This window comes from Oryctolagus cuniculus, chromosome 10, assembly GCF_051225735.1.
Source record: "Oryctolagus cuniculus isolate XC-2025 breed Fujian yellow rabbit chromosome 10, ASM5122573v1, whole genome shotgun sequence".
NCBI classification, from domain to species: Eukaryota; Metazoa; Chordata; class Mammalia; order Lagomorpha; family Leporidae; genus Oryctolagus; species Oryctolagus cuniculus.
The window spans coordinates 40,768,489-40,796,031 of record NC_142876.1 but is presented as its reverse complement, the minus strand read 5'-3'; the positions used below and the strand labels follow the sequence as shown (position 1 = coordinate 40,796,031).

The 27,543-nt window shown below is 40.1% G+C and overlaps 1 protein-coding gene across 11 annotated transcripts in view; it reads left to right on the top strand.

The window, feature by feature from the left end:
* KIAA1328 (KIAA1328 ortholog) overlaps window positions 1–27,543 on the top strand; it is a 336,489-nt gene that overhangs the window by 233,735 nt on the left and 75,211 nt on the right. The window contains exon 9 of one of the 11 annotated variants that reach the window (XM_089305778.1): window positions 9,184–9,419. The exons of the other annotated variants lie outside the window; for them this stretch is intronic. Within the exon in view, the coding sequence (XP_089161904.1) occupies window positions 9,184–9,325 (142 nt within the window). The 3' untranslated portion in view covers window positions 9,326–9,419. Of the gene's footprint in view, window positions 1–9,183; window positions 9,420–27,543 lie in introns of those variants that run through there. 11 annotated transcript variants of the gene reach the window in all.

Below are 27,543 nucleotides of genomic sequence, written 5' to 3'. Positions count from 1 at the left end.
GTTATGGAGATGAAGTTGTTTCCTCTCATGCAGGCGGAGGTAGAACACTCTGGGGAGCGCACTCTGCTGCCCCGAGCAGCCTTTGTAAAATCACTCAGACAGAAGTGCCTGCTGGCTTTAGAACACAGCATCAGGAACGGTTATGAGATGACCCTTTTTCTACCTTACAGGCTCTTTGATTTTAACAGTAGAACTCCCTAGATAAAATTTAATTTTAAGCTAAATTTTGTGTATTTGAAAACTTAAATTATCTTGGCATTAAAAAATACTCTGTGTTTTAAAATATTAAACTTACTCAAGTGAGGCATTAAGAATTTGGAACTAAAATAAATGAGATAATGAGAAAGTGAAAAACATATTTTTTATAATTAACAGCTCATTTTGAGTTAATTATATACAATTACCAAAATCTAATTGCAATTTATTTTCTATTATCTGTGGGAAGAATCACAGGCAAGGGAGCTTACATTGCTGTCTTCCTGCATAAATGGTATAGAGTGAAAATAAATAATATGTGAGGCCTAATGACAAATCCAAGCAGATCCTAGGGCACAGCTGAGCCAAACCATTGGGAGATAATTATCACATGAAAGATGGTAATGGCTTAAAAACCACAAGCAACCCCAATTGTTTATAGGTCCTCTGTTCTGTCTTCTAGATTTCTTTTTGACTATGCAAAGATAACTCATAAATTAGCAGCTTTATAATTCTGTGGAAGCCTAAAAGTCTGACCACTCTTTTACTTTTGTATGATGCTGAGCAATTCAGCAAAATAAATATTATTTTAAAAAACCAACCTTACTCAGTGCTGCCTTCAAATTCTATTTACGGCAGAGTCAGGGAAGTCTGCAGATGTTTGTCACACAGAGCATACAGGCTGTCAAACACAAAGAAAAGATATCTCGAAGACCTAGTATTTGAGTTTAAGTCCTAAAAGGTAGGATAGAATTTTGATAGGCCAGGGACAGATATCCCTGTGCCCCCTTGCCACGCAGGTGTGTGGGTGTGTGTGGGTGTGTGTGTGTGTGTTTTCTAGCTAAAGGAAAAGGCAGAGAGAGTCTGAGGAAAGGAAGGAAATCACAGTGTGCTAGGAGAACAGCAGGAGGCATGTTTTAACTCGACCAGAAAAGAAAGGAAATGAAACTGAAGATTAAATTAGTAAATTAGGTTACATTCTTAAAATGTTTGAAGTATTAGGCCTAGGGTTTGGGAGCCTTGTGGTTAAGAGAGGGGAAAAAAACAAAAAACAAAAAAAAAAAAAAGGAAGAACTGATTTTGTGATGAAATGACTGGTTTTTTGTTGTTGTTGTTTTGTTTTGTTTTTTGACAGGCAGAATGGACAGTGAGAGAGAGAGAGAGAGACAGAGACAGAGAGAAAGGTCTTCCTTTACCGTTGGTTCACCCTCCAATGGCCGCCGAGGCGGGCGCGCTGTGGCCGGCGCACTGCGCTTATCTGAAGTCAGGAGCCAGGTGCTTCTCCTGGTCTCCCATGGGGTGCAGGGCCCAAGCACTTGGGCCATCCTCCACTGCACTCCCAGGCCACAGCGGAGAGCTGGCCTGGAAGAGGGGCAACTGGGACAGAATCCAGCACCCTGACCGGGACTAGAACCTGGTGTGCCGGCGCCGCAGGCGGAGGATTAGCCTAGTGAGCCGCAGCACCGGCCATGACTGATTTTATTTTAAAGACCATTGGAACAAGGTGGAGAGCCAGATTTTGGTGTTCTCAGTAAGGACCATGAAGCTGTAAAGCTGCTATTCAGGGCCCCACTGTGGTGCAGCAGGGTAGGCCACATACTTTTAGGACACCGCATTCCATATCAAAGTACAGGATTTGAGTCCTGCCTTTGCTGCACTTCCAGTCCAGCTCCTGGTAATGTGCCTGGGAGGCAGCCGATGATGGCCCAGATATTTGGGTTCCTGCCACCCGTATGGAAGACCCAGATGGAGTGCTAGCTCCTGGCTTTGTCCATACCTAGCCTTGACTATTGCAGGTATTTGGGGAGTGAACCAATGGATGGAAATTTTCTCTCAGGTTTTCTTTTTGTCACTCTGCCTTTCAAATAAATAAATCTTTTTTTTTTTTAAGATAATGCTATGTACCTTGATTTTCTTGCTTATAAATGAGAGTTAAACTGGATTTTTCCCAAGAGTTTCTTCTATTTCTTACAGTTTATGATTATTACATAGTTAGGAGGACGTATGTCTGACCTACTGGTTAAGACATCCCTTGGGATACCTGCGTCTTATATCAGAGTGCTGGGGTTCAAATCCTAACTCCACTTCCAGTTCGAGTTTCCTGATAATGCGTACACTGGGAGGCAGCAGATGGTGGTTCAAGTAATTGGGTCCTTGTTAACCAAAGTAGGAGACTTTGGTTGACTTTCTGACTCCTGACCCAGCGCCAGCTGTTGCAAACATTTGAGCAGTGAACCAGTGGATGGGAGCTTTTTCTATCTATTTCTGGGTCTCTCTGCCAGCGCTGCAGGCGGAGGCTTCACCTACTATGCCACAGTGCTAGCCCCCACAAACACTGGTTTTAAAATGCTAGCTGATAGATTAGAAATGTCAGGCTACTTGGGGTTCTCCCAAACTATTTTTACATGATTTGCTACTTTGCATATTGAAGGCACTTAAAAAGAAAAGAAAACCTTTGGCCCCCTTATATATGAAGTATAACACATTCTTAGAATTAGCTTCTGGGGGGTGGTGCTATGGCCTAGGGGGTAAAGCCACCACCTGCAGTGCTGGCATCCCACATGGGTGCCAGTTCAAATTTCCAGCTGCTCCATTTCCTATCCAGCTCTCTGCCCTGGCCTAGGAAACAGTGGAAGGTGGCCCAAGTGTTTGGGCCCCTGCACCCACGTGGGAGACCCAAAAGAAGTTCCTGACTCCTGGCTTCAGATTGCCTCAGCTCCAGCCACTGTGACCATTTGGGGAGTGAACCAGCAAATGGAAGATCTCTCTCTCTCTCTCTCTCTTTCTCTCTCTCTCCCTGCCTCTCTGTAACTCTGCCTTTCAAATAAATAAATAAATCTTAAAAAAAAAAAGAATTAACTTCTGCAGGTGGAATATCTACATGTTCTTGGCTCTAAATAATTCTCCATCAGATTTTTCATTTTGGTGTGTAAATAATTTGTGATATAAATATTTTCTATAATGGTAATTCAGCTGTTTTCAGGATGCTAGATTATCTTACTGCACAGCCTTTTCCCAAGATCAGAGTGCCATATGTATGGGATTAGGGGATGGAGAACATCATCTAAGGAAATTAGAAAATTTCCTAAAAAATATTGCTGCTAGCTCTGGTTAAATACAAAGAACTAGATAATAAATCATGAAAACATTTACACTCTATCTGCTGCACACAAATAGAATAGTCGTAGTTCTTAACCTTTGCTATAGTATATGTTCACAAGTCTTTTTGAAAGTAATTTTGTTCCTGGCCGAAATATTGGGGGTATTAGGGAATTAAAAGCTTCATTTCCACTTGAGTCTGCTTGCTTTGATAACCTCATTCCCAAGTTTATTTGGAATGAGAGTAATTTGATACCTGTTAAGACAATAACTGTCCATCTTGCTCCAGTCTGAAGCACCCGGGATTCTTGTCACCACGTGGAGTGGCAGTAGATGGAAATAGTAAATGTAGAGGTATCAACCGGTTACAAATATGTCATTTTTTTTAGCCTTGATTTTTGCAAGGCCCAATAGATGGAGATTAGTCTGAAGCCTACACTGATATTTATTCATGTCAAATCTCTGCTAGAATCCAAAGGACTATTTCTGGATATTATGATCTAATTGAGCAGATACATGCAGATCAAGATATTTCTGTGATTTCCACAACTGAAATATTTATACATTGGGTATTTTGCATAGGAGGAGGAAATAAGGGTTACAGAAAAATGGAAGTTTACCAAAAATCTCACATCAGCATATGAGACTTTAATGTTCCTATAAATGAGTCAAGGCAGCAAGGTTAAGCGCAGTGATTATTAAGTCAATTTACTCATTCTTGTTGTCAGAAGTCCAAAATTCCCTCTGAAGGAATATAAAATTTTTAGATGGTATTAAAGATTTTTAATTAGCAGTAGCTTCAGTTTGATTTTCTAACTGTCTGGAGATTGATTTCTGGATTAAGGACAACTGAACACACAGGATGAACATATACAAAAATTTAATAAGTAAGTGTATTCTTTTATTTATGGAAGCATTCGTGCGTAAGAACTTCCTGGGTAGACAGGAGAGCTGAAGGTTTATCTGAAGATAAGAAGAGAAGGAATAATGACAGTTTCCAAGCACACATTTTGGTCATAAAGTGTCTGAGAATATGGTTGTAGTCTTGATTGGCCTGTAGTGGTTTGCTGTAGTTGGATGCCTGTCTTGGAACAACTCACTATTACATGAAACAGTACTAATTTTTAATAACCCTATATAGAGGAAATCTGAAACTGAACCCAACTGATTTGTTTTTCACATTTTTCCTATGGTGAAGCGGATTGATCTCTGCTTTGCTTTTGCTGTTTGGCATTTTCTCTTTAGTGCTCAGCGTGCACAAGCCTCAATCCTTCAACACTGAATCTGAGCACTGGGTTTTTTTGATAGAGTCTTCCTTTGTTATATCATGTGACATGGTGGAATATTGTATTAGAATTGATCAGAGACAGAATCAGCAGGAAATATAAATTATCAGGGGTACTGCAGGAATTGGCTTACACAGTTGTTAGTGTTGGTTAGGCAAGTCTGAAATCTGTAAGGCAGGCCATCAGGAAGGACAGGCTGGGGCTGGAACAGGTGGAAGTGGCCATCCACGCTTGGGTTTCTTCTTTCTCAGGAAAGCTGTGCTTTTAAGGCTCTAAAAGAAATTGAATCAGCCCCATCTATATTACCTAGGACTGTATGGGCTTAATTGCATCTGCAAAATCATTTCATGCAACACCTATATTAATATTTGATCAGTTAACTGGGGACTTCAGGCTAGCCAAGTTGACAGATAAAAATAACATCACACCCCATCCTTTGTCACATTAGCACCCATATGCTTCTTCATAAAACATATTTAACCTCTAAATAAAGAAGATAAAAGACATACTTCTACCAACCATGATAACAACCATTCTGCATACAAGTGAAAATGCATTAATCCTTTCCCCAGAAGAGGATGCAAAGTCCTTAGGTGATGTTCACTCTTCTCCATGATAGCCCCTTAACTAAAATGCTGACATGAGAAGACAGCTTAGTGTGTCTTATGTTAGATGGAAAAAGGGTAAGAAGGCCAGCACCACCACTCACTAGGCTAATCCTCCGCCTGCAGCACCGGCATCCTAGGTTCTAGTCTCAGTTGGGGCACTGGATTCTGTCCCGGTTGCTCCTCTTCCAGTCCAGCTCTCTGCTGTGGCCCAGGAAGGCAGTAGAGGATGGCCCAAGTGCTTGGGCCCTGCACCCGCATGGGAGACCAGGAGGAAGCACCTAGCTCCTTGCTTCCGATCGGTGCAGCACACCGGCCGCAGCAACCAAGCCATAACAGCCATTTGGGGGGTGAACCAATGGAAGGAAGACCTTTCTCTCTCTCTCTCTCTCTCTAACTCTGCCTGTCAAAAAAAATAAAAAGAAAAAGAAAAAGGGTAAGAAAATGAAGAAAAAGTGTAGATGGTTAGTATACATATAGTAATATATTCATAGCAAAATAAGGTACTCATAAATATTATACCCCTTATATCTGCAACTGGACCCAAGGCCTTGGCTGGTATTTATACTCTCTTTCACTGCTTATTCCAGATTCCCTTTGCCATTAGTAACCTTGTCAATAGTTCTTTGGTGAGGTGACCCAAACCTTAATACCCATAGAGGTTGTTTTCTTACCAGTCATGCCTAAATTGGGTGTTTGTTTCTCGTAGACTGTAATCATAGGGCAAAGGACCAAGTGCCCCAGGTACACACTTCCATTGTATAGTAGCAAGCCATATTCCTGCTTGTGATCACAATTAACCATCCAGCCAGTTCAAAAGCCATCTTTTTTGTCAGTTAATCCCTAGACATTAACTGCCCAAAGAAGCCACAGAGCAGTGTCACCTGCCCCATTTTTTTTGGAATCATTTTGTCTTCCAGTAGAAACATTGCTTTTGGAACTAAGACTTTGAGACCAATAGACCCTCTCTAATCATTGGGAAGAGAAGCAAAAATTTTGCTCTTGAATCATTAGGGGTAATAGTGACTAGAGCCATTCCCATTTCCACCCTTTATTCTTGGGCCTGTAACTCCTAGCTATCGAAGAAACATCCGTGTATGTTGGACAATGATCTAGAGCATCCTAGACAACCTTTCCCTGGCCCCCACAAGGCATTGCCACTGAGTCTTTAAAAAAGTCATTTCAGGGCCTGCGCTGTGGTGTAGTGGGTAAAACATTCCATATGTGCGCCGGTTCAAGTCTTGGATACTCCACCTCTGATCCAGTTCCCCGTTAATGCACCTGGGAAATCAACAGAGGAAGGCTCAAGTCCTTGGGCCCCTGTACCCATCTGGGAGACCCAGAAGAAGCTCCTGGTTCCTAGCTTCAGCTTGGCCCAGCCCTGGCCATTGCAGCCATTTGGGGAGTGAACCAGTGGATGGAAGATAATTCTCATTCTCTCTCTCTCTCTCTCTCTCTCTCTCTTTCTCTCTTTGCCTCTCCTTCTCTGTAGCTCTTTCAAATAAATGAATAAATCTTTCAACAAGAAAAAAGCTCTTTTCATTGTTCTTAAGACAACTGATGGTGGAAGGTAATGCTGAGCCCCTGTACATTCCATGTACATGGGTCAGTTGCCATACTGTATTTGTGAAGCAAATTCCTCGATCAGAAGCAATGCTGTGTGAAATACCATGATGCGGGCAAAGCATTCTGTAAGTCCATGGGTGGCAGGTTTGACAGAAACACTGTGTACATGAAAAATCCATTTTGAGAGTATCTATTCCAGTGAGATGTATCCCTGACTTCATTACTGCTATTGATACTAATGACACCTGCAGTCTATCAGCTCAGAAAGGACAGAGATGCAGATGTTGAGTGCATTGGTTAAGATGCTGCTTGGAAAGCCCACATCCTGGGTTCAAGTCCTGGCCCTGCTTCTGATCCAGCTTCCTGCAAATGCACACCATGGAAGGCAGCAATGATGGCTCAAGTACTTGGGTCCACCCAACCACAGAGGACACCAGATGGAGTTCCTGGCTCCTGGATTTAGCCTGACCCAGCCCAAACTATTGCAGACATTTGGGGGAGTGAACCTGTAAGTAGGGTAGAAGATATTCTCTCTCTTTCTCTCTCTCTCTCTTTCTGTCTCCCTCACTTTCAAATAAAATGAAAATTAATAAAAATTAAAAGAATGTAACAAAGTTACAGATAAGCAAGTAGGTAAAACTAAAGCAAATGCTATGAGTAAGGTATTAGATTAGAGTTGGAGATGTTATACTCATGTCTATATTTGGCTTATTCTACTAGGGCTTCCATAGCAAAATACCATAGACTGAGTGGCTTAAACAACAAAAATGTATTATCTTAATGTTCTGAGACTGGAAGTCCTAGATCAGAGTGCCAGTATGATTAGGTTATGGTTTGAGCTCTCTTTCTGGCTTGCAGAGGGTGTCTTCAAGCCATATCTTTGTATGGCAGAGAGAGAGCTTGCAAGAGAGAATTTGAATGAATGCAAGCTTACCGGTGTCTCAACATATACTAATCCCAACACAACCCTCCATGAACTTACCTAAACCTAATTACCCCCTAAAGGCCCATGTCTCCAAATACCGTGACATTGAGGTTAGGATCTCAACATATGAATGAGGTGGGGGAGGGAAGAGGACACAGTACAGTCCATAAAGCACAGTGGGGTTTGTGGGTATGTACCATGATGATGGCTATATACACAAATGTAGGTATGGGTTAGTATGTGTAATATATATTTCCTAACTTTGGCTGTCAAGAGAACTAGAAGAAGTAAAAACCCAGGAGCATTGAGTTCACGTATACCCACATGTACTGTATTCTACTCTAAGAAACTCTTAGAAAAATGGCTAATTATAGCAATTGCACGAAGAAAATGAAAGATGAGCCTGGAGCCAAACAGCAAAGAAACACTGAAAAAACAAAAAGATGGGAGAATGCAGAAGGAACACAGAAGCCACCCAAAAGCACAGGAAACATATGTGAAACTATTGGGTTTCCACCTGATTTTAGAAATAGTGGATTTGTACTGCCTTTTTATAAAGCATTCTTGAGGTAGTGATGTGTGTTGGGAAAATATATACAGGTATAAAATTCTGTAATCCTGGGGATGGGGAAATACATCATTCCAAGACAATGCTGTGCAATAACTCATAGCTCAAGTTCTGAAATAAGACCTGGGCTCAAGCAGCTCTGTCCATTACTCATTGTGTGAACTTAGGCAAACTATATAAACTTACTAACTATTGGTTACTCCATCCTAAGAAAACTTGATAGAGTGGTTGTGAAACTTGACAGCATTTTCACTTGTTCTTATACTAAAGAACATGTGGGTAAAATCAGAGAGAGAAGAAAATGGAATGTCTGGTTCCACTCAGGAATTCAGCCTAATTTTGACAAGCCTGTGAAAAACTGGTCATAACTAAATGTGTGACCAAAACTTCAGAAAGGCACAGAAAAGGTAAGCATCATTTCCTGACCTGTGACTGCTTAGAGGAAGAGTCAGGAGAGCTGCTAAACTATAAAAGTTATAATTCTGATGATGCAAATATTAATGTATCAACAAAAATTCTTCAAACTATGGCTGCAAAAATAATAACATACGTCTAAGGATAGGTAAAAGAGAATTTCAAAAACAGTAAGAAGGCTATCAAATTTACTAAATCCCAAAATAAGGTAAGGATTTAAAGACATGCCATGGATGGCTAAAATAGATTATTTGATTTTATTTAAAGGATTAAGAACAAACCGATGACAGGCCCATTGTTGAGGACCTGGGAAGTATTAGGAAGTCAAGGAGAATGAAACATTATACTTAGTATTCTTCTTAAAATTAAAGGTCATTGGTCTAGAAAGGATAGAACAACCATTGGTGCAAGAAAACTAAAACAGGGGGCCGGTGCTATGGCGCAGCAGGTTAAAGCCCTGGCCTGAAGTGCCGGCATCCCATATGGGTGCCGGTTCTAGTCCTGGCTGTTCCTCTTCCTATCCAGCTCTCTGCTATGGCCTGGGAACACAGTAGAATATGGCCCAAGTCCTTGGGCCCCTGCACCCACGTGGGAGATCTGGAAGAAGCTCCTGGTTCCTGACTTCGGATCGGCTCAGCTCCAGCCATTGCGGCCAATTGGGGAGTGAACCAGCGGATGGAAGACCTCTCTCTCTGTCTCTACCTCTCTCTGTAACTCTTTCAAATAAATAAAATAAATATTAAAAAAACCTAAAAGACAAATAAGAAGTTTATTGAAAACGTACACATATACATATGTAAGACATTTAAATTCAATTCTTCCAACGTATGTTACATACATTTCAAAATAATAAAAGTCCGAGTTTATAAACCTCTATTAGTAATCTTGAGGATTTATGGAAAGTTATAAAAGTGTGGGGAGGCTCAAAATGGGTGAATTTTGGCTGGCACCGCGGCGCACTAGGCTAATCCTCTGCCTGCGGTGCCGGCACCCCAGGATCTAGTCCCAGTTGGGGTGCCGGATTCTGTCCCAGCTGCTCCTCTTCCAGTCCAGCTCTCTGCTGTGTCCCAGGAGGGCAGTGGAGGATGGGCCAAGTGCTTGGGCCCTGCACCCGCATGGGAGACCAGGAGGAAGCACCTGGCTCCTGGCTTCAGATCAGTGCAGCGCGCTGGCCGCAGCATGCCAGCCATAGTGGCCACTTGGGGGGGTGAACCAATGGAAAATGGAAGACCTTTCTCTCTCTCTCTCTCTCTCTCTCTCTCTCTCACTAACTCTGCCTGTCAAAAAATTTTTTTTAAAAATGGGTGAATTTTATGTTTTTAAAGTAAATTTAAATTTTAAAAAGGTTCTGTATATTATATGCCAATTAATTATTGATATGATTTTTAATTATAAAATAATGTATGGCCTAAGAAAGCATATTGGACACATGTGATCTAAGACTGCATATTGGTCAACTTAGTAATATTCTGAAAAAGAATGACCAAAAAGCTGACCAAAAAATCTAGGTATTTGATAAATCCAAACTTCTACTTTTCTTTTTTACCCATTTTGAATATATTTGTACCTAGTTGTTGAAGTCAACAGCTGCATAAACTGTCTTGACCTATTTCCCTCCTTCCTTTACCCTCTATATTTGATTCATTGTTAAGTTCTGATGAACCTATTTCCAAAAGTATCCACTCTCTGTCAACTTCTCTGTTTTCATAACTTCCACTGCAGTCTAAGCTACTACCACTTCCACTTGGGTTATTATTGTTGCCTGCTAACTGATGTTCCTGTTTCTACTCATAGCTCCTACAATCCATCCTGGACAGGATGGTCAGGGTGGTCAGAATGGTCATTTAAAAATAAACAACAGGATCTTCTGCTTGAAACCCTCAAAAAGCTTCTAATCATACTTAACATTCAAATCTAAACTTTACCCCAGTTTACGTGGCCCTATGTGGAATGACCCTTGCGTTCCTCTCTGACCTCATTCTAGTCACCTATCATTCTGGCTTGGGATAGTCCAGCCACAGTGGCCTTCCAGTGCCTTTAATATGCCGAACTTATCATCCCAGTCTGTTTGTGCTTACAATTTCCTCTCTTAAGATGGTCTATCCTCAGATTCTTATGTGTGGCTTCGTAATGCATCAAGGAAAAGGCAGTGAGATGTCACTTCTCATTCTCCATGTTGGCAAAAATTAAACAATTAGTAACATCCATGCTTTCATGGCTATAGGGAAAATGGTAAAATGTGTATCTAGTGAAAATATAAATTATTTTATAGAGAAAATTGTTTCCACAGTTAAAATAGAAAATATGACATTCAATGAAGATGAAAACACAATATACAATAACTTGAATGCAGGTGAAGCAGAATTTGGAGGGAATCTTATAGCAGTAAATGCTTATATTACAAAATTTAAAGTCTTAAATTGATAATGTAAACTTCCACCTTAAAAAAGAAAAAAAGAGAGCAAATTAAACAAAAAATAAGCATAAGTAAATAAAGGTAAGATTAGAAATCAAAGAAATAAAGCACAGAAAAATAGGGGCCAACACTGTGACTTAGTGGATAAAGCCACCGTCTGCAGTGCCAGCATCCCATATGGGCACCATTTCGAGTCCTGGCTGCTCCACTTCTGATCCAGCTCTCTGCTATGGCCTGGGAAAACAGTTAAAGATGGTCAAAGTTCTTGGTTCCCTGCACCCACGTGGGAGACCCGGAAGAAGCTCCTGGATCCTGGCTTTGGATCAGCACAGCTCCCGCCATTGCAGCCATCTGGTGTGTGAACCAGCGAATGGAAGACTCTCTCTCTCTCTCTCTCTCTCTCTCTCTCTCTCTCTGCCTCTCTGTAACTCTGCCTTTCAAATAAATAAATCTTTAAAAAAGAAAAAGGAAAATCATGTACTTTTGCTATCTCAGACTAGAAGAAGACAAAATGATCATCTCTACAAATGCAAAAAAAGCATTTGACAAAAGTTAGTATCAATTCTCAATTCGTTAAAAAGAAGTCTCGCCGGCACCGCGGCTCACTAGGCTAATCCTCCGCCTAGCGGCGCCGGCATACCGGGTTCTAGTCCCGGTCGGGGCGCCGGATTCTGTCCCGGTTGCCCCTCTTCCAGGCCAGCCCTCTGCTGTGGCCAGGGAGTGCAGTGGAGGATGGCCCAGGTGCTTGGGCCCTGCACCCCATGGGAGACCAGGAAAAGCACCTGGCTCCTGGCTCCTGCCATCGGATCAGCGCGGTGCGCCGGCCGCAGCGCACCGGCCACGGCGGCCATTGGAGGGTGAACCAACGGCAAAGGAAGACCTTTCTCTCTGTCTCTCTCTCTCACTGTCCACTCTGCCTGTCAAAAAAAAAAAAAAAAAAAAAAAAAAAAAGAAGTCTCTTAGCACACTAGTAGGAAAAGGGTACTTCCTTCCTCAACTTGATAATGGGCATCTTTGAAAAATCTTCAGTTAAAATAGTTGTAAGGCAGTCATTTGGGGCACCAGTCAGTATGCCACTTGGGATGCCACATCCCGTGTGGGAGTGCCTGGTTGGAGTCCTGACTCCACCGCTTCTGATTCATCTTCCTACTGATGCACACCTGGGAGACAGCAGGTGCTGATGGCTCAAGTACTGGAATCCTTGCCACCCATGTGGGAGACCTGGATTGAATTCTGTGCTCCTGGCTTCAGCCTGATCTACCCTGGATGTTGCAGGCATTTGGAGAGTGGATTGGCAGATAAAAGATCTTTGGCTCTGCCTCTCTCTGCCTTTCAAATAAAATGAAAATCAATAAAAAATTTTACAAAACCAAAACTTTTTGGTGAAAGACTAGAGTGTATTCCCCTCAGACAGGAATTAAGCAAAGATACTCAATCTTTAGTTCAGCAATGGAATAAGGCAAGTTCAGTCTGCAGTTCCTTGGCAATGGAATAGGGCAAGAAAAAGAAATAAAAGTCTGCACATTTGGAAGGAAGTAAAACTCTTTATTCACTTATGATGTGATTATCTACTTCAAAATTCCTATGCAATCTACAAAAAACTATTAGAAGTACTGAGTTTAACAAGGTTGCAGCAAACAAGGTGAATAAACAAAAATGAATGTTAAATCCAACAAGCAGTTGGAAGTGGAAATTTTTTGAAAAGCACATACATTTGTAATAAAATTAAATAGCATGAAATACTAAGGAGGAAACTATAAGAACTGTACGCTGAAAACTACAAATCAATGCTGAGATAAATAAGTAGGTAGATACATAAACAGAGAGAAATATCATGTTCATGAGTAAGGAAAAAACAGTATAAATAAGATGTCATTTCTCTCCCAAATTGACTTAGCTTCGGTGCAATCTCAAACTCCCAGCAGCTTTTTATAGAAATTTAAAGTTCATTCTAAAAATTAGGTGGAAATGGAAAGGACCTGTAGTAGCCAAAATCATTTGAAAAAAGAAAAGGATAAATCACTACATGATTTCTGGAATTACCATAAAGCCATAGTAATAGAGTACAGTAGTGACATAAAAATAAACACATTGATTGATTGAGCAGAATAGAAATTCCAGAAATAGACCCACACATATAGGAGCAAGTGACTCTTTTATAGACAGAGATGCCACTGTAATTCAGTGGGGAAACAAATGGTGTGAAATACTTGAATCATTAGGGTTTTTTTTCTTTAAAAAAAAAAAAGCCCTTCACTCAACTGATTCTCTCTATAAAAATTAACTCACAATAGATCATAGACTTAAATATATAAGCTAAAAACTGTAAGAGTGTATTTCAAAGAAATATTAAAAGCAAATCTTTGTGACCCAAAAAGTCACAAATCATGTCATAATAAGTGCTGATGATAATGAAGCAACTGCAGTCCTCTTACATTGCTAGTGGGAATGCAAAATGGTACAGCCACCTTGAAAAACAGTTTGGGAGTTTTTAAACAAAATAAAACTTCTCTACTACCCAGCAATCTTTCTCCTTGTTATTTCCCCAGGAGAAATGGAAGCATGTGAGAACACAAAGACCTGAATATGAATATTCATAGCAGCTTTGTTTTTAAAACCTAAAAACTGGAAATATGCCAGATGTCCATCAGCTAGTTATTGTATAATAGACTATGGTTCATCCATAGTGGAATACTACTTAGAATAAAGAACAAACTGCTGGCCGGTGCCCTTGTTTGCTGCAACCTTGTTAAACTCAGTGCTTCTAATTAGCTCACTAGGCTAATCCTCCACCTAGCGGTGCGGGCACACTGGGTTCTAGTCCCGGTTGGGGCGCCGGATTCTGTCCCGGTTGCCCCTCTTCCAGGCCAGCTCTCTGCTGTGGCCAGGGAGTGCAGTGGAGGATGGCCCAAGTCCTTGGGCCCTGCACCCCATGGGAGACCAGGAGAAGTACCTGGCTCCCGCCATCAGATCAGCGCGGTGTGCCGGCCTCAGCAGCCATTGGAGGGTGAACCAACGGAAAAGGAAGACCTTTCTGTCTCTCTCTCTCTCACTTTCCACTCTGCCTGTAAAAAAAAAAAAAAAAAGTGCTGATTCGTGCAGCAACATGGGTGAACTTCGATACATTTCATTAACTGAAAAAAAAAAAGTGCAACAAAAAAAGTGCAACAAAAGATACAACACAATTCATTTATAGACAATTCTAGAAAAGGTAAAACTATCCAGACAGAAAATATATCAGTGGTTGCTAGGGGATAAAGGTTGGGTAAAGAAATTGACAATCAAGGGACTTAAGGCAACTTTTGAAGCAAAGGAAATACTCTATTCCTAGATGGTAATGCTGGTTACATGACAGTATGAATTTGTCAGAACTGATTGACTTTTATGCTTTGAAAGAATGAGTTTAGTTTGTAGCTTTTTCTCATTTATTATTGAAAGACATAGTGGGCTAAGCTTCTGTCTGCAGTGCCAGCATCCCATATGGGCGCCGGTTCGGATCCCAGCTGCTCCTCTTCTGATACAGCTCTCTGCTATAGCCTGTGAAAGCAATAGAAGATGACCCAAGTGCTTAGGCCCCTGCACCTGCATGGGAGACCTGGAAAAAGCTCCTGGCTCCTGGCTTTGGATCAGCACAATTTGGGGAGTGAACCAGTGGGTAGAAGACCTTTTTCTCTGTCTCTCCCTCTCTCTGTCTGTAACTCTATCTCTCAAATAAAATAATAATAATTTTAAAAAGAGCAGTCTTCCACCCACCAGTTCAGTCCCACAACAGCCAAACCTGGACCAGGCTGAAGCCAGGAGCCAGAAACTTTAGGTCTCCCACGTGGATGGCAGGGACCCAAGCAGCTGAGGTATTATCTGCTGCTCCCCAGAGTGGATTAGCAGGAAGCTGAATGAGAAGCAGAGGTGGTAGTCAATCCCAGGCCTTCTGATAAGGTTGCAAGTTAAACTACTGCACCACAATACCCACCCCAAGAATGAGTTTCTTTAAATTCAGTATATGTTATACCTTCATTTAAAAATAAAATTTAAATGCATCACTTTTTTCCCTGTCAAATTCCTATAATTTTTCCCTTGGAAGTAAAATCATCAGAACATTATATGTGGACAACTATTTATGACAGCATTATTTTTAGTTAAAAGAAACTTGGAAATAACCCAAATTTTCATTAATAGGGAAATGATTGCATATATTACAATATGTATGTGTCATGGAGTTTACCCACTAAATCAGACAAACAGCATAGTTCTTTACCAGTTGATATGTAATGATAAATAAGAAGAAAATAGTTATTTTCATTTTGATTTTTAAAAATGAATATTTAGAAAGTCTAATGTAAAAACAAAGTTATCTGTAAACAAAATGTGGACCAAATGTGAAATCAAATGAATTCATGGCATGATTCTGAGCAGTTGGAGGAATTATAAGTGCACTTCAAAAAACACATGGGAAGGTGGCATAAAAGATGAGTTTATTTTGGTGCAGAATTTTGAAATCTATATGTAGTTTTTTATAATACACATATTCCATGAATATTCTGAAAATACTTCATATAACAATAAAAAACCTATTTAATCATAAATTTGGGATCTGTTTCTCTAGGTGGAGTAGGCTTAGAAGATTTGATTACATTTCCTTTCAAATTTCATATTTCACCATGCTATTCTCTTCAATAGTAATATTTACATAATCATAATATAGCAAATAATATTTGTTTTCAGTTTCAGAATCAATCTCTAGACAGAGAAAATAATCCAAGTTGCAGTAATGCTGTGAATACCAGCAGTGCACAACTATTGGTGTAGCTGGCACAAGGCAAGGGGTGAAGGCTGTAAGGAGAAGCGGGAGGGATGGAAGCATTAATTTCTTCCTCCTTCCTAGTGTGGAATTAAGAGAGCTTCTGAAGTTGATGAAACATGAAGCAAATGGTTCAGTGTGTTATTGAAGGATATCCAGGTGCTAACAGACTTTAAATGATGTAAGTGGTAAACGAGGAGAGAAGGGAGAAGTCAGAGCTAAATACTTTCCTATAAGGAAATGCAAGTACTCTTTAAAGCTATTTAATTAGGATTTAGAAGTTTATATATAACATGGCACAATCACTAGAAGAACCTGAAATTGAAACAAATGGGAATAAAATGGAACTTAGTTCAGGCAGGAAAGTTTTGATTTTCACTAATAGCATATTTTAGCATTTAAATTTCTAATCATAATGCACATATCACTTATCTTAAAAATTATTTGCCACCAAAAAAAAATGCTAGCCTCAGTTCATTTTTTACAAGGTTTATGAACTGAAAGATAAGAAAACTGTGATAGGAAAATTATTATTTTTAAGATTATTTACCTATTTGAAAGGCTGAGTGACAAAGTGGGAGGGAGGAAAAGGGAGAGAGGGAGAGAAGAGAGAGAAATTCCATCCATTAGTTCACTACCCAAATGCTCACCACTGTCCAGGCTGGGTCAGGCTGAAGGGAGGAGCCAAGAAACTCCACCCTGGTTTCCCACGTGAGTGGCAGGGACCGAGGTACTTGGGTCATCATCTGCTGTCTTCCCAGGTGCATTAGTAGAAACCTGGATCAAAAGCAGAGGACCCAGGATTTGAATTGGCACTCTGATATGGCATGAGGGGTCCCCAGCAGCACTGTGCCACAACACCAGCCCAGAAAAAAAAAAAAATCTTGATTTCGTAAAGCCATTTGAGTAAGGCCCTATGGACAAGAATAAAAAAATTTAAGTTTGTATCCTTTCATAATATACATATTACTTACACTTCATCCCTGACTCAAAAGATACATAAACTGATTTTTTCCCTAGTTATCCTGATAGATTTTGAGAGAATAAGGATGACTTTTGGCCATGTATTCCAAGGTTTTGTCATCCATCATGGCGTACTCCTTGTAACTCCAGTGTGGGTTAATTGGGTAGTTAATACAGGAGCTAGTGTTTGACCCATCAGGTAAAATGCCATTTTGGATGCCAACATCCTTTATCAGAGCACCTGGGTTCAAGTTCCAGCTCTACTTACAATTCCAGCTTCCTGTTAATACACACTTTAGGAAGCAGCAGGTAATAGCTCAAGTAGTTGGGCCACTGCCACCCATGTGGGAGACTTGGATGGAATTCTTAGCTCCTGGCTTCAGCCTGGTCCAGCCCCAGCTGTTATGGCCATTTGGGGAGTGAACCAGGGGACTAAAGAATCTTTTTTTCTCTCTTTGTCTCTGTCTCTGTCCCTGTCTCAGTCTCTGTGTGTGTGTGTGTGTGTGTGTGTGGTGTGTCTCCCTCTCTGTCTCTGAGTATCTCTCTCTCTGTCACCCTTTCAAATAAATAATTATGTAAGGCTTTTCTTTTAAAGTCTAGTTTGGTGTGGAAAGAACTAGATAAGATCCTTTCTACATCAAGTTATGCTTGTTTTGTGGAATTAATTTATAAGACTTACATGTCCTGCTATAATGTGACTGATGATCAGTAAACATTTTATTATAGTGCTATTGTCATTATCTTTAGCAAATAGTTTTTCATTTCTTTTAGGGCCACTAGAGATTCAAGTAGTATCACGATTGCCCTTGCTTTATAGAACAGAAATGTCTTCTCAAGTCAAACTGAATGAGTCATAGTTGTTGATCCTTTGGTTCTGCATGTGTAACACCTTCGAACAATGTAAGAAGAGCTTGCATCTCTAAATGAACTGTAGACATAATATGCTGCCGTAAGTTCTTTGGCTGAGCGGTTATTATATACTCATATTTGCCAACCCCTTGCTCCTACTTCTCACTTTTTTCCAATAAGTAAGTATCCTGCATCACACCTAACCCAGAGGGTTTTTGTTTGCAGAAACCCACTTGCTACACAGGCGTAGAAGCCTTTTAGCACAGAAACTTAAGGTGCATTTGGTAACTTTACAATAATGCCAGTAGCAGCAAACATTCTATGAGAAAAACATACAAAGGACTGTCTTTATGTAAATTATATATAACTATTAACATTTAGGTGGCATGATTGATTTCCTTTAAAACTAGTCACACTGGGGGTAATGAAAGGCTTTCACTTTATCCTGATTTATACTCTGGAGCTTTTCATACTCATGGAGGGTTTCAAGTCAAATGGGTGTCAGGGCATGGCCCATACAAATAACAAGAAATCCATGATTTTGTAGCTCAAAGCTAACTGCTCTAATTATGAGTCCCTCTGAGTATTTTCTTTGAATCCTTATAATAAAATGGGATTTTTTTCTTTTTTTTTTAAGCTTTGTATTACATTCTCATTTATGTTCAGTGGATGATGGTTCTATCAATAGGAACCGTTGGCAAAAAAAATCTCAAAATGGATATATATATATGTATATATATATATTTACCCAAAACTGCCTGCTAGCAATAGCTAAAAGCTAGTTCTGGTGCCCTGCGATGGAGAATAATGTGTATTCTGATGGTCATACTAAATGTATGAAAACATAAAAGGTCTTGTAGCATGCTATTTATAGGATTTTTATAATCGTTTTCATTTATTGTAAATGTCACATAGCAACTTGATTATTCCTTTTTTTTAGAAAAAGGTTTTATTATTTATTTGAGAGATAGAGTTATCGACAGAGAGAGGGAGAGACAGAGAGAAAGGTTTTCCATCTGCTGGTTCACTTCCCAGATGGCCTCAATGGTTGGAGTTGGGTCAATCCGAAGCCAGGATCCAGATGCTGTTTCTGGGTCTTCCACATTGGTGCAGGGGCCTGAGCACTTACACCATCCTCTACTGCTTTCCCAGGCCATAGCAGAGAGCTGGATTGGAAGAGGAGCAGCCAGAACATGAACCAGCACCCATATGAATGCTGGTCCACAGGCAGAGGCCTAGCCTACTATGCCATCACTGGCCCCAGCTTTATTATTCTTACATGACAATAATTTAGCACTAGAGAGAGATTTTTTTTTATTTTTTATTTTTTGACAGGCAGAGTGGACAGTGAGAGAGAGAGACAGAGAGAAAGGTCTTCCTTTGCCGTTGGTTCACCCTCCAATGGCCGCCGCAGCCGGCACACCGCGCTGATCCGATGGCAGGAGCCAGGTACTTATCCTGGTCTCCCATGGGGTGCAGGGCCCAAGCACTTGGGCCATCCTCCACTGCACTCCCTGGCCACAGCAGAGAGCTGGCCTGGAAGAGGGGCAACCGGGACAGAATCCGGCGCCCCGACCGGGACTAGAACCCGGTGTGCCAGCTCCGCAAGGCGCAGGATTAGCCTAGTGAGCCGCGGTGCAGGCCACTAGAGAGAGATTTTAAACTGTTTGGACCAAGGAGACAAGGAAGCATCTTTCTGGCCTCTTGCTAGTTGTTTTATTTAGAGGTCAGATCCCCAAACACGATTTTGTAAATGCCAGAGAATGGGTTATTTTTGTGTGTATGTTGACCAGGTGAGATTTATTTGTCTCTTGCATGGACAGAGGGGGGAAGATTAACTGGAATGGGAATTTCCTGATAAGTTTTCAAGGTGCAAATTTGAAGTTGAGTTGACTTTCCTTTAATAAATGAGAAATATTTATTCCTTAATGTAAATTGTATAGCCTGATTTAGGAAGCTTTGGATGGTATTTTTAAAGTGTGTCACAAAACTTGTTGTGAATGCAAAAACGAGTTCTTTACAAACATACTGTTATCAATGATAAAAGCCAGAAGACTTCCTAGCTACTCTCAGAAATTTGGGAGTTTCCTTTAATAATGGAATGTTCATAGCAACTTTATTTGCAAAATATGGAAACTACATGAATGTTCTTCAATAGGTGAATGGATAAATAAACTATGACAAATTCATACAATGGAATTCTACTCAACAATGAAAAGGAAGGAACTATGGATACATGTAATGACTAAAATGAATCTCACATTCATAACTTAGTACTGAATGAAATAAGCCAGTCTCCAAAAATTGCATCCTGTTTGATTCCATTTATAAGGCATTCCATAAAAAACAAAACTGTGGGGATGGAGAATGTAGCAGTAGCATTAAGTGAGAGAGGGTATGACTAACTAGGAGTAGCAAAGGGAATTTTTCAGGGTGATGAAACTATTTTGTATCTTGATTGTAGTGATGGTTAGAAGAACCTATACATGTATTAATACTCATAAAACTGATTCTGAGGCCAGAGTGCTATTTAGGACATCTGCCATTCTATGAGTCTGCTGAGTATCTCACTTCCCATGTTGGATCACTCTCCCCTTTATTTATTCTATCGGTTAGTGTTAGCAGGTACTAGACTTGCTTATGTGCTCCCTTTGACTCTTAGTCCTTTCATTATGATCAATTGTGAACTGAAATTGATCACTTGGACTAGTGAGATGGCATTGGTACATGCCACCTTGATGGGATTAAATTGGCGTCCCCTGGTATGTTTCTAACTCTACCATTTGGGGCAAGTCAGCTTGAGCATGTCCCAAATTATATATCTCTTCCCTCTCTTATTCCTACTCTTATGTTTAACAGGGATAACATTTCAGTTAAATTTCAACACTTAAGAATAACTGTGTATTAATTACAGAATTAAACCAGTCATATTAAGTAGAACAGACAAAAAAACTACTAAGAGGGATAATGTATTAAGTTGTTCATTAACAGTCAGGGCTATGCTGATCAAGTCACCATTGAGATCTGGCTGAAAAGCCCATGAGAGTATTTCAGGCATGGAAAGCCAAGACACTCTGGCAAAAAGATCTCTGTGAGTGAGATCTCAGTGGAAAGAACAGGTCTTCAAAGAAGGAGGTACCTTTCTCTGAAGGGAGGAGAGAACCTCCACTTTGACTATGACCTTGTCTAAACAAGATAAGAGTCGGAGAACTCAGAGGGCTTCCATAGCCTTGGAAACTCATGACTGGAGCATAGGGAGATTACTGATGCCATAGACAGGAGTGTCAATTGGTAAAGTCAACAACAGGAGTCACTGTGCACTTACTCCTCATGTAGGATCTCTGTCCTTAATGTGCTGTGCATTGAGATTTAATGCTATAACGAGTACTCAAATAATATATTTCACTTCGTGTTTCTATAGGGGTGCAAACTGTTGAAATCTTTACTTAATGCATACTAAACTGATCCTCTGTAAAAAAAAAAAAAAAAAAAAAAAAGAAAAGAAAAGAAACTATCAACTCCCAACTTGACTCTCACTGGGATTAAACATGACAATAGGTCTGATCTGATTTCATCATCATTAAAAAAAATCATCTATTATTTTTCACTTTATGTTTCTGTGTGGGAGCAAACTGTTGAAATCCTTACTTAATGTATACTAAGCTGATCTTCTGTATATTAAGATAATCGAAAATGAATCTTGATGTGAATGGAAGGGGAGAGGGAGCGGGAAAGGGGAGGGTTGTGGGTGGGAGGGACGGTATGGGGGGGAAGCCATTGTAATCCATAAGTCGTACTTTGGAAACGTATATTCATTAAATAAAAGTTAAAAAAAATACTCATAAAACTGCATCCTTTAAAAATGACAATTTTAATATAAATTTTTAAAAATAAAAACTTTTGCATGAAAATTTATTCTACTTCTAGTTTCAGGTGTCTTCCATATTGATACTGCATTCAGTTTTCCTAAGGACTTATTGGTAGTTATTTTTATGAACTCATCATTCATCATACTATAGAGTAGCATTTCTTGAGCATTCTAATCCCGACACTTTCTTAAATATTGTTTAGGACCCTAAAATGCTTTTATGTAAGTTATATTTTAATGTAATATCTACTAATGTTTATTGTTTTTTTTTAAAGATTTTAATTTATTTATTTTAGAGGTAGAGTTACAGACAGAGAGAAAGAAACAGAGAGAAAGGTCTTCCTTCCGTTGGTTCACCCCTCAAATGGCCGCTACGGCAGGAACTACCCTATCCGAAGCCAGGAGCCAGGTGCTTCCTCCTGGTCTCCCATGCGGGTGCAGGTGCCCAAGCACTTGGGCCATTTCCACTGCCCTCCTGGGCCACAGCAGAGAGCTGGACTGGAAGAGGAGCAACTGGGACTAGAACCCGGCGTCCATATGGGATGCTGGCACCACAGGCAGAGGATTAACCAAGCGAGCCACGGCTTGGACTAGAAGAGGAGCAGCCGGGACTAGAACCTGGTGCCCATATGGGATGCCAGCGCCTCAGGTGGAGGATTAGCCAAGTGAGCCACAGCGCCAGCCCTACTAATGTTTATTGTAATGGAAATTAAAACAAAAACTTTAAATATTCTTTTTTTCCTAAGAAATTATTTATTTAATGAGTATAAATTTCCTAAGTACAACTTTAGGGATATAGTGATTCTTCCAATCATACCCACCCTCCCACCCCACCTCCTCCCTCTCCCATTCCCAGTCCCATTCTCCATTAAGAAAAAAACCTGTTCCTTGACAGTCAAGACCAGGGCTGTTCAAGTCATTGCCTCTCACAGTGTCAATTTCATTTCTACAGATTTCCTTTTAGATGCTCTATTAGTTATCATAAATCAGGGGAACATATGATATTTGTCCCTTTGGGAATAGCTTATTTCGCTAAGTATAATGTTTTCCAGATTCATCCATTTTGTTGCAGATGACCAGATTTCATTTATTACTGCTGTGTAGTATTCCATGGTGTACCTATCCCATAATTTCTTCATTCGTTCTTCAGTTGATGGGCATTTGGGTTGATTCCATGTCTTAGCTATTGTAAATTGAGCTGCAATAAACATGGGGGGGGGTGCAGATAATTTTTATTTGCTGATTTCATTTCCCCTGGGTAAATTCCCAGGGGTGAGATGGCTGGATCATATGGTAGGTCTATATTAGATTTCTTATGTATCTCCAAACTGATTTCCATACTGGTTTTACCAGTTTACATATAGTAATAGTAAGACTATTGCGTGTTAATATAATGAATATATCTTTCCAAAAACTTCTTAAAAATTAGTTTAAAGAGTGTCAGTGCTGCACTTTTTTGCATCTCTTTAATGTCTGGGTTAATAGAAGATAACTCGATACTGATATCTGCTTCTGCATTTACTTTGTTGAAATATCTCATGTCATGTACCTCCAGGAAAATTTCACTGTATAATCCTGAAAGAATGAAAGTGAAAAAGATAAATAACATCATGGTATTAGAATATGTTTTTTATATCCTTATAGCACACTGTAAGAGCCACTGTTTTAGGGATATTAGAAATGTAAACTGGTCCCAACTTGTATGTTTGATAACACTCTGGCTATCTGTTAATTCACCAGTGGGCCTTGGTATTCTTATTTTTTTTTTTTAATTTATTTTATTTATTTGAAAGACAGAGTTACAGAGAGAGGTGTAGACAGAGAGAGAGCTCTTCCATCCGTTGGTCCACTCCCCAGATGGCCACAACGGCCGGAGCTGAGCTGATCCAAAGCCAGGAGCCAGGAGCTTCTTCCGGGTCTCCCACGTGGGTGCAGGGGCCATCTCCTACTGCTTTCCCAGGCCATAGCAAAGAGCTGGATCGGAAGAGGAGCAGCCAGGACTAGAACCAGCGCCCATATGGGATGCTGGCACTTCAGGCCAGGGCTTTAACCCGCTGCACCACAATGCCGGCCCTGGTATTCTTAAGATAAATTGCAATGATAGTCCTTGACTTACCACCATAAGGGTTTTTTTTTTTTCTTTTTCACATTTCTAGTAGATTTGTAGGCCTTTGGTATTATAGATTGGATTAGCCTTGGTTTCAAACTTTTGTTATTATATTCATGGTTCATTCACAAGATGCTTTCTAGCATATTGTAAACATCTCCTTATAATGCGTTTCTCATCCTGTGCCAGATTTTAAGTGCACGCTTTGATGAAATATAAAATATGAAGTATAAATCTCTACTTGACCGTGAATGGTCTACAATACAAGGAAGAGATTACAACTAGCTCAGAGTTCTGTTGTTCTAATCCCTTCTGAATTACAGTTGCTTCTTCAGGAGACTTATGTTGGCCCCCTCCTCTGTGTGCCTCTGCAGGGAAGGCATTTCTAAGGATTCGGAAAAGAGTAGGGCATGGTCTCTGCATTTAGGAAACTGAATGCATCAAGGACAATCTTAGCACTTTTATACCTGTCTTCCACAATTTACACTGAACTAACATTTTCATATCCCTGTATATTAACTTTCTCAATACTTTCAAAAAGTAAAAACAAAGCAACTCATTCTACCTTGAAATGTACACTAATTGACTTAAAGAACTATTTCCCTTGTGGAAGACCCTGCAGAAATTATTAAGGTGATGGCCGGCGCCGCGGCTCACTAGGCTAATCCTCCGCCTTGCGGCGCCGGCACACCGGGTTCTAGTCCCAGTTGGGGCGCCGGATTCTGTCCCGGTTGCCCCTCTTCCAGGCCAGCTCTCTGCTGTGGCCAGGGAGTGCAGTGGAGGATGGCCCAAGTGCTTGGGCCCTGCACCCCATGGGAGATCAGGAGAAGCACCTGGCTCCTGGCTCCTGCCATCAGATCAGCGCGGTGCGCCGGCCGCAGCGCGCCAGCCGCAGCGGCCATTGGAGGGTGAACCAACGGCAAAGGAAGACCTTTCTCTCTGTCTCTCTCTCTCACTGTCCACCCTGCCTGTCAAAAAAAAAAAAAAAAATTATTAAGGTGTTTCCAGACTTAGAGCAACAGAACTCTAAGTAGTCATTTGGTGATCGCTACAGCGGAGTGTTTTATTTATTTTTATTCATCACCACACCTTCGTCATCACTCTGTGTCTTAACTCTCCCTCAATTGGTGCTGCTTCTGGACAGAATTAAAATAAAGGTATTTTAACTAATTAAATTCCAACTACATTCCCTTTAGCGAAGGAGTAAATTAAACTCTGGTGACACCTTTGAGCATGACGTATACCTTCACTAAAAATGAGATCTGCTCTAATCTAATGAGGGTCACATCCTTAAGTGAAGCACTGGCCTTTCTCTGGAATCCATATTTTAAAATGCCTGTGAGGCATTACTGCTTAGTTGTGCCAGAGAGATATCACATCCAGGTGTCTCCTGCAGCAGTGCCTCATTCACATTCCCGTCCTATGTTCCCAGGCCTCTCACTACATCAGTGCCTCCTATCTTGTGTCTCTTCTTTTACACTCTTGTTCCTTCCCATTGGGTTACAAACATGCTCAAGGATTCTTCTACTTAAAACAATAAAAAAAGAAAAACCCTCCTATTTGCTGTGCTGCTGAGCTACTGCCCCATTTTTCTTTTATCCGCACTTCTTGAGAACATCATTTACACTTTGCTCCCACTTCCTCACCTTCCATTTATTCCTGGTCTACTGTGTCACCCAACTAAAACCAAGTTACCCATGGTCACTGGGATCCCAATTCCCAAATATTTTTTTACTTCTTTTCAGTCCTCATCTTACTTATCAGTAGGAAAAACTCAGCCAACCTTTTTGATCTCTCTTTTATTGCCATGTTTTCTTGACACTCTTCTTTATTTTTCTACTTATTTCCCTGTTGGGTCTTGCTTCCTTTGCCTCTGCCTACTCCCTAAATAGTGACAGTTCCATCCTCTTGACTCCTCTCAACAGACATCTTTCTCTGTGGGAAACTTAATTCATTCCCATGACTTTAGGTCATATTTTATGCCAATAATTCTAAAATATTTATCTCAAGTTCCAGCTTTTCCCTCCTGAGATCCAAATTGTCCCTCATAACTGCATGATAATATTATCTAGCCTAGATAACTTGCAGAGCACTCAGACACCTCCAGATTCCATCCAGTTATCTCAACCCCTCCACCAAAATGACCTACTCTTTCTCTCTAATTCTCAGCAATTTATCCAGGCTAAAGTAACTCACTAATAACATACATTACTATGTATTAGATATTGCTATAGGCTTTTTAAGTGTTGCCTCATATAATAGTAACATAAATAATGATAACAGGAGATAATAATGGAAACTAGCCATTAGGTGGTTCTTATGTGCTGGGAACTCTTTTATGCATCTTAATGTTTAGTAATCTAATCCTCACAGCAAGTCTGAGTTACATACTATTATTAAGCTCATGTTATAGATAAGGAAATGAGGCCCAGAGAGGTTAAATAACTGGCAAAAGAAATCACATTTATCAAAACCTACGAGTAGTTATAGAACGTCTAGTTTTGTCTCACATCAAAGCTAATATTCTTAACCACTGTGCTGCCCTAACTGCCCCTCAAAATCAAATTCCTACACATACACATCTAAGTTATGTCTTTCCTGCCTCTAAAGTACCTATTGTTGCCCAGAGAGCATGATTCTACCCAGCACACTTAAGGGATTTGATGTAAGTAAATTTGCCAGTAAGGTAGCCACATCTTTTGGGGCTAGGGACTACGTCAAGGCCTTTTGCTTAATAAACACTACTAAATTATCATTAATTTTTAGTGACTTTCCTTACCTTATTCCCTTTGTGACTCCCTCTTCCACCCTTCTTACAAGCTTCCTGTCACTGCTTGCTGCTCCCTATAGCAGTGTGCATCCATTGCCACCCTAACACCTGCCACATTGTGTATTCATGGTTAGCCACCTGTTTCATCTTGTTTACCCATAAGTATTCAAAGGTACTTCCTTACTCCTTTGTATGCTCACATGCCTGAATATACTACAGGCACATAGTTGTCTCTCAATGTTTTTTGGATATATGGAAATAAAATTTACAGAAAGATCTGACAGTATAATGGACTATGACAGTTATGAAATTTTATTCTTTAAACTCTTTGGCCTCAAAATATTTTGTTTATTCACAGATCCCTCTTTGGAAAATATGAGGATTTGTAAAGTTGGAATGTTAATTTTTCTTAAGACAAGTTCTAAGCAGTATGATTATGTGATACCTGGCTTCATATTCATTGATTGCCAAAAATGCACAGAAATGGAAACTAGGAAGTAGTACAATATAAGAAATCATGAATTCTTTCTTTCTAAGTAGCAGGTGGAATTTAAGTGCTAGCTTATGATCTTCCTTGGACCTCCCTTTGCTACTTGAGTTACTTAGCATATCCATGGATCCATAATGTTCCATTTACAGACCAAGCAGACAATTTTGGCGAGACTGACTTATTGAGATGAACAGCTAAAACAAGTTAAATCCCATCATCACATCCCTACATTAATTTTAACATGAATTTAGTTGGTATTAAATGGACATTTGTTTTTATTGTCCCAAAGATTGGACTTTTCCTCCAGTAAAGCAGAATAATGTATCTATATGCTGTTCTCACTTGAGCAGTACATAAAGATTAGTAAATAAGGCTCCATTAAAAATACTTATAATGTAAGTAACATGAGTCCCAGTAGCATTTCTAACGTCCATTAATGCTTATTCTGAGGATCAGAGCTCATTTTACTGAGCCATTTAGTCAAACCGTGTGATTATTTAGAAAGTTAATTCATGCATACTAAAATCTAGCTTAAGTAATGCAGAGGGTAGGAGGTAAAACTCTACGGAGACGATAGTCCTTTTTGTTATTTAATGATCAGCCATAATTAACTTGCAAATTTGA